Source organism: Saimiri boliviensis, chromosome 1 (assembly GCF_048565385.1).
Source record: "Saimiri boliviensis isolate mSaiBol1 chromosome 1, mSaiBol1.pri, whole genome shotgun sequence".
Taxonomy (NCBI): Eukaryota; Metazoa; Chordata; class Mammalia; order Primates; family Cebidae; genus Saimiri; species Saimiri boliviensis.
In genome coordinates, this window is record NC_133449.1 from 269,356,012 (window position 1) to 269,376,754 (window position 20,743).

The 20,743-nt window shown below is 41.2% G+C and overlaps 1 protein-coding gene across 2 annotated transcripts in view; it reads right to left on the reverse strand.

Moving 5' to 3' along the window:
- NPR3 (natriuretic peptide receptor 3) overlaps positions 1 to 20,743 on the reverse strand; it is a 63,432-nt gene that overhangs the window by 34,621 nt on the left and 8,068 nt on the right. For both annotated transcript variants that reach the window (XM_074386737.1, XM_003936211.4), the window contains exons 2-3: positions 16,773 to 16,895; positions 10,265 to 10,431 (exon numbers count right to left, since the gene is read on the reverse strand). In XM_074386737.1, the coding sequence (XP_074242838.1) occupies positions 10,265 to 10,431; positions 16,773 to 16,895 (290 nt within the window). The remainder of the gene's footprint in view (positions 1 to 10,264; positions 10,432 to 16,772; positions 16,896 to 20,743) is intronic.

The window sequence follows — 20,743 nt, forward strand, 5'->3', positions numbered from 1 at the left end:
AAGAGAAAGAGATCAAAATTAATAGAAAAAAGAAAGACATACACTATGGAGAAAGTAAAAGAAAATTTAAAAAAAACAAACATCTCTTTTTTTCCTTCTGATTTAGTTCTCAGTGAAAAATACTTTATCTCAACAAATGTAATATACCTGCAATTGTAAGAAGCACCTTTTTTTCTAAGTTGCCCTTAGAAAGAAAAAATTATGCTTATTAAATTATGACAATCACCAATTATAAAATGAATCTCAACTTTGGATAAGTAAAAATATTTTTTTAAAGTGTATTCTACAACTGACAAAAGCATGTACTCAGAAAGATAAAATATTGTATACAGGAAACAAGACAAAGTGCTATGCTTTAAAAGGGGGGCATAGAAAACAAGACAGAGCTCTTGGAAATTAAACATATGATAGCAAAAATTTAAAATTCAATAAACAGGCTGGAAGATAAAGTTGAGTCAGTTTCTCAGAAAGTAAAAGAAAAAGAAGAATTGGAAAATAGGAGAAAAAAATTAGAGAATCAGCTGAAAAGAGCCAACATCTCATTTTAAAATTCCAGAAAAAGCAAGCAAAAAGTGCTCAGAACAGGGATGTAAAAACACATCATTGTGAAATTTCAAAACACCCATGAGTCCAATTGTCTGCCTATTTCACCCCCTCCAATTTATTCCCCTCCCTTCATCTGCTTTGCTCTGCCCTATATCATATGAAAATGACTCCTCCACGTGCCATTCCCTGTCAGCTGACATCTATTTGATTCAGGCAAGAAGAAGCACTGGTGGGAAACTAGTGCCAGAAAGAAAAAAAAGCAAGGATATTTTTCCCACTTTCTCTTTGCCTTGGGCAGCATTTCTAGAAGAAGCTGCATTTACTCCATCATTTTAGCTCACATGGACAACCCTAACTTTGAGTCTTGGGAAAACTATCTCTTCCTTGGTCTTTCCAGCTCTGCAGGTGGTAATGGCTTTCTCTTGTTGCTAATCTCTGACTTGCCTTATTCTTCCACTTGTCATCTCAACTCTTTCTACCCCTTAAAGATAATTATTCATATAAAATTCCTGTTGAATCACCTGGCATAGGCTCTATTTTCCTGACTAGATCCTGACTGATACAATCAACAATACAGGGAAAATACTAAAAGCTTCTAGAGATGGCAAAAAAGCAAGCATGAAAAAGATAAAGGATCAGAATAGTACCCAAAAGCTACAAAACAGTACAGTAATAGCATCAAAATTTTGAAGGAAAATAATCTTCAAAGAAAATTTTATACCCAGCTAAACTGTCAATTAAATGTAAGACTAAAACAAAATGTTTCTGATACTCAGAGTCGCAAAAGATTTTCCACTGGGTGTGGTGGCACATGCCTGTAGTCCCAGCTACTCTGGAGACTGAGGTAGGAGGATCGCTTGAGCCCAAGAGTTCTGGGCTGTAATGCACTATGCTGATGGGGTGTCCACACTAAGTTTGACATAAATATGGTGAACCTCCTGGGATCAGGGACCACCAGATTGCCTAAGGAGGGGTGAACCAGCCCAGGTTGGAAATGGAACAGGTCAAAACTCCTGTGCTGATCAGTAGTGGGATCACGCCTGTGAATAGCCAATGCACTCCAGCCTGAGCAACATAGCAAGACCCCATCTCTAAAAAAATAAAAATAAAAGATTTTCCTGCCAGACATGATGGCTCACACCTATAATCCCAGAACTTTGGGAGGCCAAGGTGGTCGGATTGCTTGAACCTAGGAATTTAAGACCAGCTTGGGAAACATGATGAAACCCTGTCTCTACTGAAAATACAAGAAGCTCTCAAGTGTCAGTGGGCCTCTAGATGTGGAGAGCATGCCTACAGTCCTAGCTACATGGAAGGTTGAGGTGGGAGGGTCTCTTGAGCCTAGGAGGTGGATGTTGCAGTGAGCCAAGATGGCATCATTGCTCTCCAGCCTGGATGACAGACTGAGATCTCATCTCAAAAAAAAAATTTTGATGTATGCCTCCTATCTTCTTCAAAACCAAGGGTAAATTTAAGAAAGAAGATTCAATACCCAAGAAAAGAGATTTAAGAGAGAACTGAAGAACATTTCCAGGTGGTATTGGAGGAAGAAATTACTCTAGAGCAGGAAGATACAGGGTTAAAAATTAACATTATCTAAAATGTTTGGCTGAGAGAATGAAAATGAAACAGTAAGAACTACACAGAAGCAAATAAAAAACTAAGACAATTAGTAAGCCCAGAGGAAACAAAAAGCTGTACTAGAAAGGATATGTAATTAGAGAATATTATGTGGTTCTACTATAAATATTTATATGGTCATAATAACAAAAGCTCTGAATTTTTTTTAGCTTTTCTTCACATTTTATTTTGTGAATGTATTTTTAACCAGAAACTATGTTATAAAATATTGGGAAGATAGAACGAAAAGGAAGAACTGGCAGAGAAAGAGTATGTAAAAGATCTAGCTAAATCTTTTTCCACTTTAGGAATTCAAGAGATAATATCAAAATTTTTACTATCAAAAACAGCAGTATGAATAATCAATTTTACAAACTTGGAAAGAAACAGCAGAATAGCAGATAAAACATTAATGATGATTATCTCTAGGGAAATGGGAGTTAGAAGTAGAGAAGAGCAGAAAAGGAGATTCATGCTTACCTCTAACTCTTTAGTACTATGAATATATTTTTTAACTCAGTGTGGGTTTTTTTTTTTTAATTCATTATATCAGGCGCTTTCAATCTAGAAATTTGGGTATTATTTTTACTTACATAACAACAATATGAGGGAAGGAATGTGAACTTCACCCAAAGACAGAACCAACTGTTAAAGGGCCAGTCAGTGAATGGGTCTCAAAAGTTCCAAACACAATCAGGAGAGTGGTTCAAGCCAAAAGTGGGATTTACAGGGCAGAAAAGCCAAACAAGCTGACTGAGGGGAAAACGTGTCTCCAACACTGACTCAGTCTAACATGGGAAATAGTAGCAGGGACAAATTTAAGTCTACTGTTAAAAGCATAATGCAAAAACACTGGGAATTGAAAAGACTGAACTGTCTCCATAGTCCAGAATAAATGAATGAATATGTCTAATGGTTTTTATCATGTAAAATAAGGTAGAATTTGAGCATATAGGTCTTTCTTTAGTTTCTTCCAAGGGAGTGATTTTTCAGTGCAACCTGACAGGCACAATGTTGTAGTACCCTATCCACGTGAATAAACGGCTCAGAGCAGTAACTGGATGAATGGAATTCTGACAAGGCATGGTCTAGTTCAAAGATTTTCTACTTTTTGCACTCTGACCCCCATTAAGAATCAGATGATGGGTGACAACCCTTCTCTCCAAAAGTATATACATGTGCATTTACACACATTTTGTACATAATTATGAAGAGTCAACACATCCTACATCAAAAAACCTCATCCACCTAACAAGCTCATGAAAACATGAATGAATTTGAAAGGTATCTCTTACTAAACAAAGTGAACTCACTGTTTAATTTCAATTCTCTAGAAATGAATATTTTCACGTATATATTACATTTGATCTGCTACAAGATAAACTGTCCAGACTCCTGTGATTATCACCAGCATGTTGGAGTGCTTTACGCTAAGGTATGTGGTGTTTTATGTGCATGCTGGCATAGGAATGCAGCTCTCATGGGCCCCTCGAGCTTACAGCCATGGATATTTATATACTTGCTCAAGTATTTTTAGGGAGTGAGGATCCCACCCCAGATGGGACCACTCATTGTCCAGGATCAGGCTCACAGCCATACTTCCTGGAGCACTCAGTAAACAGCATCTGATGATCAAGGGAATGATGATTTACACTACAGAAAAAAAATAGGAAAAACAGGTCATTGAGGATGAGGCAGAGATGAAGTCCTAGCCAGACTTGTCAAGTGTCTGAAAGAAGAAAGAAAAACCAGTATTTTACAAATGTGTATTTGGGCAGGTGGGGAGCAGGGAAAGGAAGGAAATATGTCAGCCTGTGTTGCCTTCCAGGCTCACTTGTAGAGCCTGAGACACATAATCTTCAGGTCATGGTTTGCCCTTTTATGGGGTACATTGTTGTTAAAAGGGTCAGACTGATGTAGTGGAAAAAGAAAGTCACTGACCCAGGCAGGAGTCAGGGGATGCAACTAATCTTGGCTTGGCCACCACACAGTGCATTCTAAAACCAAATACCAGTGCTCTGGAATTGGAACCGCTCATAGGCAGAGGCCAAGCATCTCCATTAAGATGCCCTTGAGTGAGGGCCACTGCACATATGGGCAACCCAATAGAAACCACCAGAAAAGGCCAGGCAGGCACTTGGCAAAAACTTGTCTGAGCCATATCTAGAGCCCCACTGACACTTGAGAGCCTCTGCAGCTGGGCTTTACTTCTCACTTTAGATTTCAAATGACCTCCAGATGGTCCTCAGAACCCCCGCTGTGAAACCTTGTTACTATCCCCACACTATCTCCCATGGTATAAGTGAAACTGAATACTTACTTGGTTTCATGTGCCCAATAAAGTCTAAGCATAGGACTCCACCACCAGCCAACATCACTGTACAGACTGCAATATACTGGTTACATTTGGAAAGCCCACCCCACCTTTCTCAGCCTCAGTTTCCACCACTGTACAGGAAGTCGGTTTGATTTGATGTCCTTTCTATTCAATAATAACAAAACAATAAGCATAATCATAATAATAATAGGCACTTTGGCCACTTCCTACGTGTCATGTACACAGTAAGGGAATGCAAGAGTGGGCAGAAACGAAGGTAGTACCTGCTGTCATAGAGTTTACTAGAGAAGAAAAAGGTTAATCAGAATATCCACATAACGGTGTGTAATTACAACCTGAGAGGTGTGCTGTGATAGAAAAGAACAGAGTGCCATGAGATAGTCTGGAGTGTCAGGAAAGCCTGTCCTGAGGAAGTGGTGTTTGAGTTACAGTCTGAAGAATGGGTAAGAGTTCTGGGTGTAGTAGGCATGCAAGAGTGCCATACACATCATCCTGGGATACAAGAAACAAGAGTAAGAGAAATGACAGCTACCATCCAATGAATGCTTACCAAGTATTCAACACGGTAGGTATTCATCATTGGTAAGCACCAATGAAGGCATACCATCCAATGAATGCATGGCATGTGGTGAATATTATTCTTATACAATTCTCGAGTTACTTCAACAACTTTGTCATTTAAAAATTGTTATCCCCATTTGATAGCCAATAAACTAACACACTAAGTCTCAGAAAGGTGCCCAAGATAAGAATTGTAAGAGGCAGCCAGGTTTATGAAATCCCAAGCCTGTGTTTGTAACCATTGGGCTATACTGCCTCCAGTGGTGGCCACTGGGCCTCATTAAAACATAATGCATCAGAATGGAATAGATTTCCCCTAGGTTCACTAGTAAAAGGGCAAATGCATTTTTAATATTATATTACCCATAGGAATGGTGGGGACACTGTCATGAGATACACATACTCTCAGCATTTAGATCATAAGAAAAAAATGCATCTACTAATAACTAGACAATTATAGTATATGCAACACTTACAGCCCCAGTGATAGACCAGCCCTAAACAACCCTCTCTTCTATCATACCACACACATGTACCGCCCAAGGTGAGGGAAACAGGAATGGACACTGGACCCAGAGAAGCTAATTTACAGGCTGCGAATAGCACTTGAGACAAACCAGCCTGAAAATCTCTGCCAAGGCAGGCATGTGTAGGTTCAACCGTAAGTATATTCTCCAAAATATGAACTGGGAAATAGAACAACTCAGTCTTGAGGTAGAGAGGATCCAAAGTTATTCTAGGAGTGCCGAAATGGTTACGATCAGAAACATCTACTAATGCAACTCACATCACAACTTTATAAGAAAATAAAGAAAAACAGTATCACAATATGCACAATATGTGTAAGAATAGGTATTTGATAAAATTCAAACACTCAAATTGACACAGATAATAAAATTGCATAGAACTTAATACACACACACACACACACACACACACACAAAGAATATAGGTAAAACTGGGGAAATCTGAGCATAAGAATTGCATTGTATCCATGTCAATATCCTGGTTGTGATCTTATAATTTTCCAAAATGTCCCCATTGTGGGAAACTGGGGAATGTATACAAGGAATCTCTCTGTATCACATCTCAAAACTGCATGTAAATGTGCGATTATCTCTATTAGAAAGTCAGTTAAAAAGAGAGAGGATAAGAAATGGAAAGGGAAGAGATCAATTTTACAGAAACAAAATTGCATTAATCCATCAAAATTTAGTAAGTTACAAATATGGAACGTTAATTTTACTAAAAACATTATTGCTACTCTATCCTCCAAATACTTCAGTATTGTCTGTAAATATTTTAAAGTTTCAAATTTTTTCTTTTCAGAAGATCATAACCTTTCCAAGGATACTCATAACATGGTAATATGATGAACGCAATACTAGCATATATGAAATACAGTCAGGGGTATCATACAATATATAATGCCTAAAGTAAAAAACCCATGTCCAAAGATTTTCCTTAACCTACATTATACAAACCTTGATGCTTGATGTGCTATTTTTGTTCCAGTTATCATATTAGAAGGAATCAACGAATGAAAAAAACCTTCACTAACAAGACAGAAAAGGAAATTTCCACAATCAAATAAGGACTGTCCCCCAAACCCCACAGCAAGCATCATGCTTAAGCAGTGATGTGAGCAGATATGAACTCTGTTATATGTTCTTTACATTAAAGTTAAGATGCCCACTATCACTGCTTATAATTAATACAATATTGGGACCCCACCCAGGGCCATTTAAAGTTTTAATTTAATTAATTGTATTTAATTTTAATTCAACATACTTAATACTTAAATTCAATTAAGTATATACATATTTAATTATACTTTTTAAAGTTACTTTATTTACTTATTTTTTTAGAAATGAGGTCTTGATATGTAACCCAGTCTGGGCTCAAACTCCTGTACTCAAGCAATCCTCCCACCTCAGCTTCCCAAGTACCTGGGAATACAGGCATGTACCACTGGGCCTGGCTTCTTAAGTATACTTTCAATTAAGCATACTTAAAAGTAGAAGAATTAAAAAGAGACAAAATTGTCACTATTCCTAGGTCATGTGATTCTTTAGAAAACCCATGGTAAATTTTAGAACAAATAGGAGTCCACCAAAGTTGCCAGACTCAAGATGGATAGCAGAGAACGAAGAGTTCATGATGGACATCATGAACTGGAGTTTTAAGTTAGCAGATAAGACAACTCATTAGCACAAATAAGAGAAGTGAAAAAACTGAGCCTAGAGAGAAGACCGTAGACCCCTGCAGACTCTCCCACCACACTAGATCAAGGACTAGTCTCCGGGAACCCAGCCACACAGGTGCTAGCTCTTTGGCTCCCATAGTTCCTTCCCGTGATACTCACCAGGACCACGAGTCTAACCCAACCTGATAAACACTGCAACTGGTACTCACAAGAGCCCAGCTCAGCCAGGTGTGGTGATGTGCATCTATAATCCCACCTACTCCAAAGTCTAAGGCAAGAGGATCACTAGAGCCTGGGAGCAGTCTGAGCAACACAGGGAGACCTCATCTCAAAAAACAAAAAGAAGGGCCCCACTAAAACCTACATACATACATACAAAAGATGGACATACATTCAGAATTGGAATAATTTATAGTTAAGTCTAACTTCTACTTAAAATTCTAATTTTTATTTATTTATAAAGTCAGTTTCAACAGGCCCACGATCAGAGAGAAGCAGTGTGGTAATCTAGGGCTGCAAATAATCTCAAAAGTGTTCTTAATTTGTTTTAGAATGTGCTATAAATCTTTGTAGTAAGTATACCTTTCCAGTGACTTTTTTTAGACTACCATTAAAATAAGATTTAATATTATGAACACAGAGTAACAGATAACCAAGAATTACCCAGTAGCGGGATGTCATCTTTTTCTTTGAGACATGGTCTTACTCTGCCACCCAAGCTGGAGTACAGTGGTACAATCACGGCTCACTGCAGCCTCGACCACCCTGGGTTCAGGTGATCCTCCTACCTCAGCCTCCCAAGTAGCTGGAACAAGTGTATGCCACCATGCCTGGCTAATTTTTGTATTTTTTGTAGAGATGAGGTTTCACCATGTTGCCCAAGCTGGTCTTCATCTCCTGAGCTCAAGCAATCTCCTGCCTCAGGCTCCCAGAGTGCTAGGATTACAGACGTCAGCCACCACTCCTGGCTGGGATGCCAACTTTTGCCCAATGAGAGGAAACCAGATGACATGGCACCATTGTTAAGTTTTTGAGCCATAAAATTAATATGAACCTAATGAAGAAAAATAATATACAGAGGCATATGTAAAAGAGTTTGATGTTTTCAGTAATGGCCCAGGCTACCTTTGGTAGCACTACTGAAGAAAGCTCAGTCCCTTTTGTGTTCTTTCATATTCCTGAGACAAAGGATTTGGATGGTGACAACAATATCATATGTTTCCTTAAATGTAGGTAAAAACCCTACTTCTTTCATCATTCCGAACATGCTGTCCAATGTGGTAGCCCCTAGTCATGTGTGGCTATGCAGCACTTGAACAAGGGCGTCACACACTGTAAGTTCAAAATCACACTGGATTTCCAAGACTTAGTATAAGAAATATATTAAAATCTCACTAAAAATTTTTAATTGATTACATGTTGAAATGCTACTAAGTTTATATTGTGCTAATTAGAATATATTATTAAGATTTCACCTGTTTTTTTCACTTTTTCAGATGTGTCTACTAGAACATTTTAAATTACATATCTGGCTCACTTTTTTTTGGCTCATATTGTGTAACTACCAGATAGCACTGATTTAAAAAGTCAAAAGGTATTTTAAATGATGTGATTATAGTATATGTAACACTTAAAACATTAATAAATATGTTTATAAGACCCTTTGTATGTCATTTGATAACAAATTCCTATAAAGACAGGCATAACCTTGCAACAATGGTACAAAAGAGGTACCATGTATTTTGTACTAACTTTCTGACAGGGATAGTGCTAAATGCTTCAGGTAAATGATCTGAAATCCTCCCAACATGAAAAAGTTATTTGGATCAGGGAAACTGAGCAATTTTCTCAAGATCACACAGCTCAGAAGTGCTAGATCTAGGCTATGAAGGCAGCTCTGAGGCCAAGGCCAGTACTCTGTGGTACTTCAAGTAGAGAAACTAGGAGAAATCCTGTTTGGAAGTGGCCATCTCTTATGAACTTGATTATTATCCAGTCTGGGCAGGGACTATCCAAGCCACATGCCTATCATTAAGAAGGTGGTCCTAATTAGCTGGGCATGGTGGTATGCACCTGTGGTCCCAGCTACTCAGGAGGCTGAACTGGGAGGATCGCATGAGCCCAGGAGTTTGAGGCTGCAGTGAGCCATGATCACAGGGTGAAACGTTGCCCCAAAAGAAAGAAGAGGAGGAAGAAGGTGCTCCTTTCCAGTTTTGGATGCTGTAGAGTGATTCGTTTTGAAGACCAGCTGCTCATCCTGCTCTGAGAAAGGATTTGCAGGACTGGCATGTTGGCCATGCGGCAAAACACGTCAGAGGCAGCCAAAACAATAATGCCAAGTGAGGTGTGGTCAGCTGCCCATGGCGCCACCTCATAGATGAATCCCTCTGCTTAATCCTCAGTCTGATCTAAGGTTCTGACTCTTGTCCACTCTTGAAATGCACTAGTAACAACAGCACTTACGGGGTTCGAGGCCCTGCAGTACGTGAGTAGGAAGCAACTTCCAGCAGAAAGAGACGACAGCACCGTCCACAAGCAGACTGGCCAGAAAGCTAAGCCAGGCTGCCAAAAGCAAGAGTCTCCTAAAACCCCAAATATCTGCTGCCACCAAGCTTTGGAAAAATTAGGCATGCAAACCTTTGGCATGCCTTCGTCCTTCTTCTCCCCCAAAACCCTCTTAGTCACTTATGTGATGGAAGTCTACAGACATTCTACTCAGCCACCACAAGTGCCCACAAAAAAGCAAATGTCCTTCCTGCAGCAGCTGAAAAAGTGTAAGTGAAGGATAGAATGATAGTGGGTATATTGGGGAAGGAAAGAAGAAAACCACCCAGAAAGAAAGACAAAAAAAAAACAACAGAAGGCAACAGTGACATCAGACCTGAACCTAGGAATTTTTGAATGGCTCAGAATGAGACACTCTGTCATCTCTGATTTAATTAGAAGACTGTTTTCAGGATGCTGAAGGTCCAGGCTCATAATCAGGCACTTACGTAATCCTCCTCATTGAGCCCTTGTTTCTCAACAGAACTTTTCACCTCCATGGAAAACTTCTCAAACTCAGGCTTCACTGTCCTCAGCAGAGTGACCGTCTGGAGGGATGAGTATGCTTGCTTAGCTTCAAAGTCGTGTTTGTCTCCTCTCTTCCACGAGCCATCTCCTACAGAAGAAAAAAAAATATTTATAATTCTAAGCCAGCCACCATAAAGAGGCCATTCTCCCTTTACAACTGCCATGTGTCCCCTGCTTGTTAGTTTGGCAACCAGGATGAGAGGTATTGTTATAGTTTTGCACTTAGGTGTGATGCAACAATGTCAAGACCATTAAAGGAGAAGGAGGCCCTCTAAACATGTGTTCCTTTGAAATGTGGGCGAGAAAGAAGAGTACTGTTGAGGTCATTGACTTGATAACCACGTAACTGTGATTTTCAGCCCTGCCCACCCCCAAAATTACAGCACTGTAGGAGAAAGAATTCAGTTTTTACTCCTAGCCATTCACACTTTTTTTTTTTTTTTTTTTTTTTTTTTTTGAGTCGGAGTCTCACTCTATCACCAGGCTGCAGTGCAGAGGCACTGTCTCGTCTCATCACAACCTCCACCTCCTGGGTTTAAGCTATTCTCCTGCCTAAGCCTCCCAAGTAGCTGGGACGACAGGCATGTGCCCTTACACCTGGCTAATTTTTGTATTTTTAGTACAGACAGGGTTTCACCATGTGGGCCAGGATGGTCTTGATCTCTTGACCTCGTGATCTTCCCGCCTTGGCCTCCCAAAGTGCTGGGATTACAGGCGTGAGCCACCACGCCCAGCCTACACTTCTTTTTTAACACCTACAAGCAACTGTGAAGGTGAATCAAGTGGCTAGTGTGGTATAATAAACCTGATGTTATGTGGGCGTGGGGCAGCAGGTCACAGCAACACATGACAATAGATAAGCACAACTATTAGAAAGTTAGTGCTGTAAAAGAAAGAAGTTTGAGATTACTGATATTTCTTGAATCTTTTCAGGGTGAGTGGTTGCTTAGGTCAACTCAAAGATTTGTATCTCTCTAGTGCTGGCAACATCATAGAAATTATTTATTAGAAAATTTCCATTAGTGCATTTGTGGTAATGAAATTAAAAATGATAACATTTCTGAAGCACATATACAATAATAATAAAAGCTCTATTTGTTGAGCACTTTATATGTATAAAAACATTTACTCCTCACAAGACCCCGTGATATGGGTACTATGATCCTCTCTATTTTACAGATAAGGAAACTGATGCACAGGGAAGCTGGGTAGCCCAGTGTTTCACAGGTCTCTCTTTTACAAATGCAAAGTCAAATTACATGAATAAGCATAATTATTTTTCTCTTCATTATTTTATTTTCAAGAAAACATGTGGCTTACAGGGCCCCAAAAGACAAGGCGGGCCTCTGACTTTTAACAATGAGCTATTTTTTTCTATGAATTGCTATTATGATTCCTGGAGATCTCTGAAAATATAAGGAACTCCACTTGCTGGTGTCCAATGCCAAAGTCATCTGCTTGCCCAGAGCCCCCACATCCTTGGCAGAGGCCTCGAACCCGACAGCTAAGCAGTGAGAATATCTCTGGGGTTCGTGGCCGGGACTTTGTGGCACTCACTCTACTCTTCCTGAAGAAGTTCAACAAAGACCTGTTGGCTTTGGAATTTCTATGACAGCCTGAATCAGACAAACATGTATGAACTATGCAAGGTCCTGAGATTGGCAGGGTGGGCATTGTAAATACAGTCTCCGCCACATTCAAGAGAGATGCTGAGCGTGTGATATGTAAACAACTGAGGTTATCACAGGTCGGACCACAGCTTACTACGGCGGGGTGGTACAAAGAAACAACATAGAGTATAGAGGAGGACAATCTAACCTGGGGGAAGGCTGCATGTAAGGAAGAAGCATTAGCCGGGTCCTAACTGTGTGAACAGGATTTTAACAGGAGGAGAGGAGGGTGGAAAGACATGCTTGGCTGAGCCTACAGCACAGCCCAGGCGAAGGTGCAAACGTGCCTGACAGCGAGGAGGCAGCTGGGTGCTTCATCTAGGGCCTGAAAAAAGGCAGAGACAAAGAAAATGTTTGCAGAGCTGTCTGGATAATCATAATCCTAATAATAGCAACCATTTATTAATTGCTTACATGTGTCAGGGAGCTGTTAAAAGATAAGCAAGACACAGCTGAGGACAGAATTCAGTAGGAACTAAATCTGTGCTCAATGAGCACAAGATTAAATTTCAGGCCACTGAGCAAAACTTGACAAAGTCCCTCCTCCTCTCCCATGAAACCTCCCAGACACTGTGGAGGCCTCAGTGTGAGCCAAGCCATACCCGTGCTCCAGCCAGTGAGCCACCACGCAGGTAAAACCAGCTGGATGCTCACTCACCAAGACGATCTGGCCTTTGCTAAGGGGCCAAGTCCACTGCCAGGAAGACCCCAAATTCTGAGAATGCCCAGGACACCTTTGTTCAGTGGAGGAGCCCATTGCTTGCAGGCATGCAATAAATAGTTATTGATTCATTTTTAATTGACTCTAAGTATCAAGACTCAGTAGAGGTGATGTCTAAAGCAAAGCGGGTATGAGTTTCTCAGATCTGGAAAAAAGTTCTCTCCAGGGGTCTAAGAAGGGAAATGCTTAACTCCATAGAGTTGTATGCTATGTAATTAGAAAATACAGATAGGAATAGAAACTGCAACCGTCTCAGGGACTGAAATGGGCAAAAACATTTTTTTTTAATTTGCAAAGAAGTAAAATCCAGTACAATAAATCTGTCTACCACAATCTAAAAGGAAATGGCTTTGGGGTTTTGTTTTCCTATTTTTGTTGTTGTTTTGTTTTTGTTTTTGTTTTTGTTTTTCGAGATAGAGTCTCGCTCTGTCACCCAGGCTGGAGTGCAGTGGCACAATCTCTGCTTACTGCAACCTTCGCCTCCAGGGTTCAAGCAATTCTGCCTCAGCCTCCCAAGTTGCTGGGATTACAAACATGCGCCACCACACTCAGCTAGTTTTTGTATTTTTAGTAGAGATGGGGTTTCACCATTTTGGCCAGGCTGATTTTGAACTCCTGATCTCAAGTGATCCACCTGCCACAGCCTCCCAAAATGTTGGGATTACAGGCATGAGCCAGCCCAGAGTTTTGCTTCCTAGAAAAAAGAATAGAAATAGTAGTGCTTAATAAATGTGAGCAAACCTAAATAGATATCTATTCCCAACCATAACTGATACTGTGCCTTCCAGCTTTTTGTGGACATTTCTAACAGTGCTGTGTCAGTAACATCTCCCTTATCCCGGCTGTTGAGCACGAGGAAAGCAGAGGTCGGCTTGGCATGACGCCCCATCAGTAGGGACGAACTTAATGCAGTAGACAACTGGGTGCCTCTGGAGATTTATGAGCAGAACAGAAGAGTGACATGATGAGAATCAGCCTTGGGAAATAGCAGTGGATTAGAGTGGGGGAGATACTGAGCGTTCACAGCCACAGTAATCCAGGCAAGAGGTTAGGGAAGGTTATATGTGGGAAGTCACACCAAAAATGGTTCTCGGGATGGTTACAATTATGAGCAAGTTTTCTTTTCTTTTTTTTTCAAATATAGAAAATTTTCAATAATAACCATTGACTACTTTTATTATCAAAAAAGAGAGAGAGCCTTTGAGAACAAAGGTAGAGGGCTGTGCATGAGGGAATCTCAAGACTGTACAATAGCTAGGGAGTGAGGGACAACAGAAAGGGAAGCATGTCACAGATGACGCCAAGGAGAAAAAGAAAACAGGTTATCATTAAGGAAGCAGCAGAGCCAGATGGAGGAGGAGGGGTTAGGAGGACATGGAAATGATTATTTCAGTTAGGGGTATGATAAATCCAAGAATGCCCAAGTGACCACCAGGCTAGAGGCGGAAATACTAGTCCAAAGCCAAAAAAAGGAATGAGGACTAGAGACCATACTGGGTGTCATTTCCACACGGCTCCAAGTTAGAAGCGGGGGTCTGCCTCGCCAGATATGAAAGAGAGTGCAGAAAGCAGAGGGAGAAGGGCAGGGCACAGACACTTTGGGGGATGCTATTTTTAGTGGGCAAAAGGAGTAAGAAGAGACAGACCGGAGCTAACAGAGAACCAGAAGAATGCTGTGTCACCAAAGCTAAGAGCATAGGGTTACCAGAAATTGAAGGATGGCAACCAGATCGAATGCTCTAGAGACCTGCTGTCTCACAGGGTAGCCACTAGCCACACGTGTGACTATTTAAATTTAATTAAAATTAAAAATTCAGCTCTTCAGTCACACGTGCAGTACTTAAAGTGCTCAATAGCCACGTGTGGCTGGTAGCTACCATATTGGGCAGCACAGACGGGAACATAGCCGTCACTGCAGGAAGTTCCACTGGGTGGCGCTGCTGTGGAGGCATGGAAGCAGGGTCTCAGGTAAGGCTAATGGATTTGGTAATGAGCAGCTCACTGGTGACCTTGAGGAAAGCACTTGCAGAGGAGTGGTGGATACTAATAATGTGTTAAACACCCAAGCTTGCATTGGGTGAGGAATATTTATGAAAGAGGAAGGTAGCCTGCTCAGCACCGAGCCCTGCACTCAGCAATCCTGTGGCTGAAGAGCTGCAGCCAATAATGGGTACCCACGCTGGGGTTAACTGTGCAATCCTGTAGCTCCCAGCACTTACCAAGGACCTAGCACATGGTAAGCTTTCAACATATATTACCTGAATGGGTAGTTGAACCATCACAGAATCTGCCCAAGAAATGAAGGCTTAGCCTTCACCTGGCCTAACCCCACCGTACTGTGGATCTTCAGCTCTGGTGGTCATTTAAGGGGAGAAAATAATTGCCTTCCTTAACTTACACGCACCTTCTCCAAACGACCCCGAGAGGGGAAAAGACCATCATGGAAGCAAGGATGACAAAACAAGTGTTTATCTTGCAAGCCTCAAATCTCCAGTGTGATCCGCTACAGGAAGCAGTGGCTACTTTTGTTTCATTGACTTTTCTTTATCTCCATGAAAAGTGTGTTTTATTGTCTGTCTATGCACAATGATGTACTGCTCCAGTAAGCCAGGATGTCAGAGCAGGAAACACGGGCGTATGTTTTAAGATTTAGATCCTGTCCAGCTCTGTCTCTTCAGCGAGAACTGGGAAGCGAAGCTCAGTGTAAACATGCCATTTGTGATATACAAACTTACACTTCCCCTACAAGTGCTCAGCTCTGAACAGCCAGCATGCAGTGTTTGAGAAAATGTTCTGTGGCCTTACACTGTCTGCTTCAGAGAGAGCCCTAACTACGTTAGGGGGAGAAATTTCTTGTACCTGTTATCTTGATGACCTCCTTAAACACCCTCCATCATAAGAACCCACAAACTTCCCCAGGTTCATTATAGGGAATTAAATGCTTTCAACCCTGTACACTGGTGGTTCACAACTTCTATATAGGAGTGGTTTAAGGTGCAGTAATCTGGAAGAAAGAGGGGAGGGGGATCAGTGGCCTTCAAATGATTTTTACCTCAATTTGCAGTAACAGTTATTTTATTTCACACTGTGACCCATTGCAAACATAGGTGTAGCATGCACCTATACACACAAATCCACAATAATATTACTAAAGTAAAAGTTTTCTAAAACAATACACATGCTAAGTATGATACACCTTTACCTGTTCCATAGTGTTATGTTCTAGTCTATTCCATTCTATTAAAAGTTCTGCCCAAATCTCACTGAAATTATTCCGATCATGATGGTATCATGATGATAGCAATGTGCAGTTGGAAATGCACTGGACACGGGGTCGTTGGGACATAGATTTATGACCATTTAAAGTGACTATAGGAGTGGGCTATGCTTATTCCCAGACAGATGTCTTGACATCACAGGTACATGGCATTTTTTTGCCTTAATTCAATTGTTGGAGATGAAGCTAATTCAAGAAATTTGAGAAGTTGTAGGAGTGTTCAGAGTCACAAATTTCCAAACTTGCATTTATGGAAATCACATTTATGGGCATAATTCAATTTTTTGACTCTTTCTCACAACCCCCTTGTTTTTTATTTCAGCTTTTATTCTAGATACAGGGGGTACATGTGCAGATTTTTACATGGGAATATTGTGTGATGATCTGGAGTCTGGATCCCATCACCCAGGTAGTGAACATAGTACCCAACAGGGTTTTTTTAACCCACCCCCATGACCCCCAGGAGTCCCCAGTGTCTGTTGCTCCCATGTTTATGTCCAAGTTTGCTCAGTATTTAGTTCACACTTATAAGTGAGAACATGCAGTGTTTGGTTTTCTGTTCCTGCATTAATTTGTTTGGATCATGGCCTCCAGCTCCATTGCTATTGCTGCAAAGGACATGATTCCATTCTTTTCTATGGCTGCGTAGTATCCCCTGGTGTTTACATACCACATATTCTTTATCCAACCCACCATTCATGGGTACCTGACAATCTCTCTTGGAACCTTAGCAGAGGAGGGGAAAGTGGAAGCAGAGTTACCATAGGAAGAGCTGTTGAAGAGCTCAATGTTGAAGAAGGCGTAGTCTCCACTGGTCATGCCATGCCTGTGCGCCTCCAGCATGATGTTCCGGATGGTGTCACTGCTCGCACACATGATCACCACTGGGGAAGGAACAAACAACACACGTGAGGCGCCCCTTTGCAGAGCACTTCGAGATCACTGACACCAGTAAGGGACATCTGACAAGGAACAGGATACTTGTATGGTCCTGAAGTCTCTCCTCACAATCACTTGTTAACTACAAATGGACCATGGAGGAACCTAGCCGACACCCCCATAACCAAGAGATGGAAGCCAACATTACCAACCATGAGACTCACGAGACACCTGGAATAACACTCCGAGGACCAAAAACATCCAGATGGGCAGCCCACATCTAATCAGGAGACAGCCATAAACCCAACTTGGAGGACAGTCTGTAGAAAATCGGCCTATGCTCTTTAAAATGCTCAATTTCATGAACAACAAAGTCGGGCTAAAGACATGTTCTAGACTGAAAGAGACTTAAAGCAATAGGCAACTGACTGCAATGTGTGATGCTGGATTGGATTCTGAACCTTAAAATAAATAAATAATGTTTTGCTATAAAGGGCATTATGAAGATGATTGGTGAAATTTGAATAAGTTCCATACACTAGATAATAGAATTCTGTTTCTGTTAAAGTTATTACCTTTCATAATTATACTGTGGTTATGTAAGTGAATGTCCTTGTTCTTAGGAAACACACACTTGAATGTTTGGGATAAATAAGCATGATTCTGTACTTTCAAATGGCTCATAAACCATCCTGGTCAACATGGTGAAACCCCGTCTCTACTAAAAATACAAAAAAGTAGCTGGGCATGGTGGCACGTGCCTGTAATCCCAGCTACTCAGGAGGCTGAGGCAGGAGAATTGCTTGAACCCAGGAGGCGGAGGTTGTGGTGAGCCGAGATCGCGCCATTGCACTCTAGCCTGGGTAACAAGAGCGAAACTCCATCTCAAAAAAAAAAAAAAAAGTATTATCTGTGTGTGTATGTATATGTACACATATATTGATAGAGGTAGATAGAAAAGAGAAGGGGAATGGATGGGAAGGGAGGGGAGAGGAGAGGAGAGGGAAAGGAAGATACTTGAAATCATAAATCTAATGTGGCAAAATATTACAATTGAGGAAACTTTTTTTTTTTTTTGAGATGGAGTTTCGCTCTTGTTACCCAGGCTGGAGTGCAATGGCGCCATCTCGGCTCACCACAACCTCCTCCTCCTGGGTTCAAGCAATTCTCCTGCCTCAGCCTCCTGAGTAGCTGGGATTACAGGCACGTGCCACCATGCCCAGCTAATTTTTTTTTTTTGTATCTTTAGTAGAGAAGGGGTTTCACCATGTTGACCAGGATGGTCTCGATCTCTTGACCTCGTGATCCACCCGCCTCAGCCTCCCAAAGTGCTGGGATTACAGGCTTGAGCCACCGCGCCCGGCTGAGGAAACTCTTAAGTGAAGCTTGGACGACCAGTTCTTTATACTTTCTTACATCTTTTCCAAAAATGCAAGATTATTTAAAAATAAAGTTCTTTGTTTAAAAAAAAAGCATCAAATATATCACCTGATTTGCCCAACATAAGACAGTGCAAATTGTCAACTGTTTTTTATACTTAATAGCATGGTAAACGCATTGTTCTGAAAAAGCAAACTCAATGGTTTTAGAGAGAACATTCACTTGGCAAATCAGAGGATTCAGGGAGTGCTACAAGCTTTCTGCTGCTTGAATTTTAACACATTATTTTCAGGTTGTCTCTACATACGTAAGAAATGTTTTATAAGATTCCAGGTATCTCTCATGTTCTCTCAGTTTATATCCACACTGTTGGATTCAAGAGGCTTTACACAACTCGAAACCCTCTCCAGTTGGATATTGTTGCCTACCACATAAGGGCTACACAGGCTGGAGTGAAGTAGGGCTTGACCATTACCCAGTCAATTTGATCCCTGTTGATAGACCCAGGTTTCCGTAACCGGGACCACTGTGTTTTGCTGCACACATACTGTGCAGAGGAGAGACTGGAGAGACCTGGGTGCTATAAACCGCATTATCATGGTGCATGCCAGCCCTCCAAGATGTGTATGTTCTTTGTAAAAGCATGGGTGCTGAAAGACGCAAAACAAACTTCAGGCTATGCCAAAGAGGCCTTGGCAACCGGCATGGAGGTTGGGCTCTTGTTGATATTTAGTTTACTGCGCACGTTAATTCAGTGTTGGATCACGACTCTGACATTTCATACCCCAAAAGGGCTTGGTGTACAGCATAAAAGCTCTAGAGAAAAAGTTTCTAAAACAATACAAACTTCCTAAAGATCTATAACTATGGGAGTAGGTGTTGTTTCTGCCTGAAAATATAGTTATATATCTGGGATAAATAATCAAATTCCAAGATGCCTCAGTAAGGAACTTTTCAAAGAAACTCCTAATTATTTGTTATGACTTAGACCCTTGTTTTACCTCTGATTTGATTCTAGCCTCTTAAATGAACAAAATGCCAAAATGTCCCATAAAAAATTCAACAAGAGACTGAGGCTGGACAAGTTGGAAGAATGTGGATTCCAAGAGCGGATGTCTCCAGGAGGCTCCAGGAAGCTCTGGCTGACTGGCCACCAAGCAGCCCTCATCATTTTTTGATCAAGTGATCATAGTCCAGGGTATGGCTCTCAATCCCAAGATGCAGAACCTGATTCTATCAACATATAGAGAGTAGAGTCATTGCTTAGGGGCAAGTTTCCGATAACCTAACTCGGATATGGTTAGGTAATCTGAAATGCAGACTACTTAAATTCAATGAGGGCCAGAATGGTTATGAATATACTTGTTTCAACATTCCAACTAACTGGAGAGACAAATTATAAACAGTAGGTTGCAGGTAAGGATGAAATCAGAATCAGGGAGGCCAATGGAGGATTCAGGGTGTTAAAGGCACCAAAATTTGATGATCTTAGGCATCCATCTAAGACATACATCTGGTCCAGGACCAAACAGGCAGGGTCCGAGGACCAGAGGACAAGCTTTCCTAAACTTTGCCTGAAGTTTTCCTAAACACTGGCCTCTGTGGCACTTTTTTTTCTATTTTTACATTCCTGGTTCATCTCCTTCTCTCTCTTCCTGCTATAGTTTAGTTGTGCTCCCCCGATTTCACGTGATGGAAACCTAATGCTCAAAATCAAATGTTGGTAGTATTTGGAGATGGGGCCTTTGATAGATACTTAGAATTAGATAAGGTCATGAGGTGGGTCCCCAAGATGGGACTGGCAGTTTAGAAAAGGAAGAGAGACCTAAGCTGGAACACACTTGCTCTCTCACCATGTGATGCCCTCCATAGTGTTATGACACAACAAGAAGGCCCTCACAAGATGCCAGCACCATGCTCTTAGACTCCCTAGCCTCTAGAACCATAAGCTAACAAACTTCTTTTCTTTTCTTTTCTTTTTATTTCTTTTTTTTTTTTTTTTTTTTTTTCTGAGATGGAGTTTCGCTCCATTGTACCCAGGTTGGAGTACAATAGCAAAATCTCAGATCACTGAAACCTCTGCCTCCTGAATTCAAGGGATTCTCCTGCCTTAGCCTCCCAAGTAGCCTGGATTACAAGTGCCCACCACCATGCCCAGCTAATTTTAGTACTTTTAGTAGAAATGGGGTTTCACCATGTTAGCCAGGATGGTCTTGAACACCTGACCTCAGGCAATCCACACACCCCAGCCTCCCAAAGTGCTCAGGTTACAGGTGTGAGCCACTGCACCTGGCCATAAACTTATTTTCTTTATAAATTACCCAGTCTGTGGTATTTTGTCATAGCAACAGAAAACAAATGAAGACATAACCCACCACCACCAAGTCCTTCTGAAGGACACATTCTTTGTTTTTTGTTGTTTTTTTGGAGACACTCTCTCACTCTGTCACCCAGGCTGGGGTGCAGTGGCTTA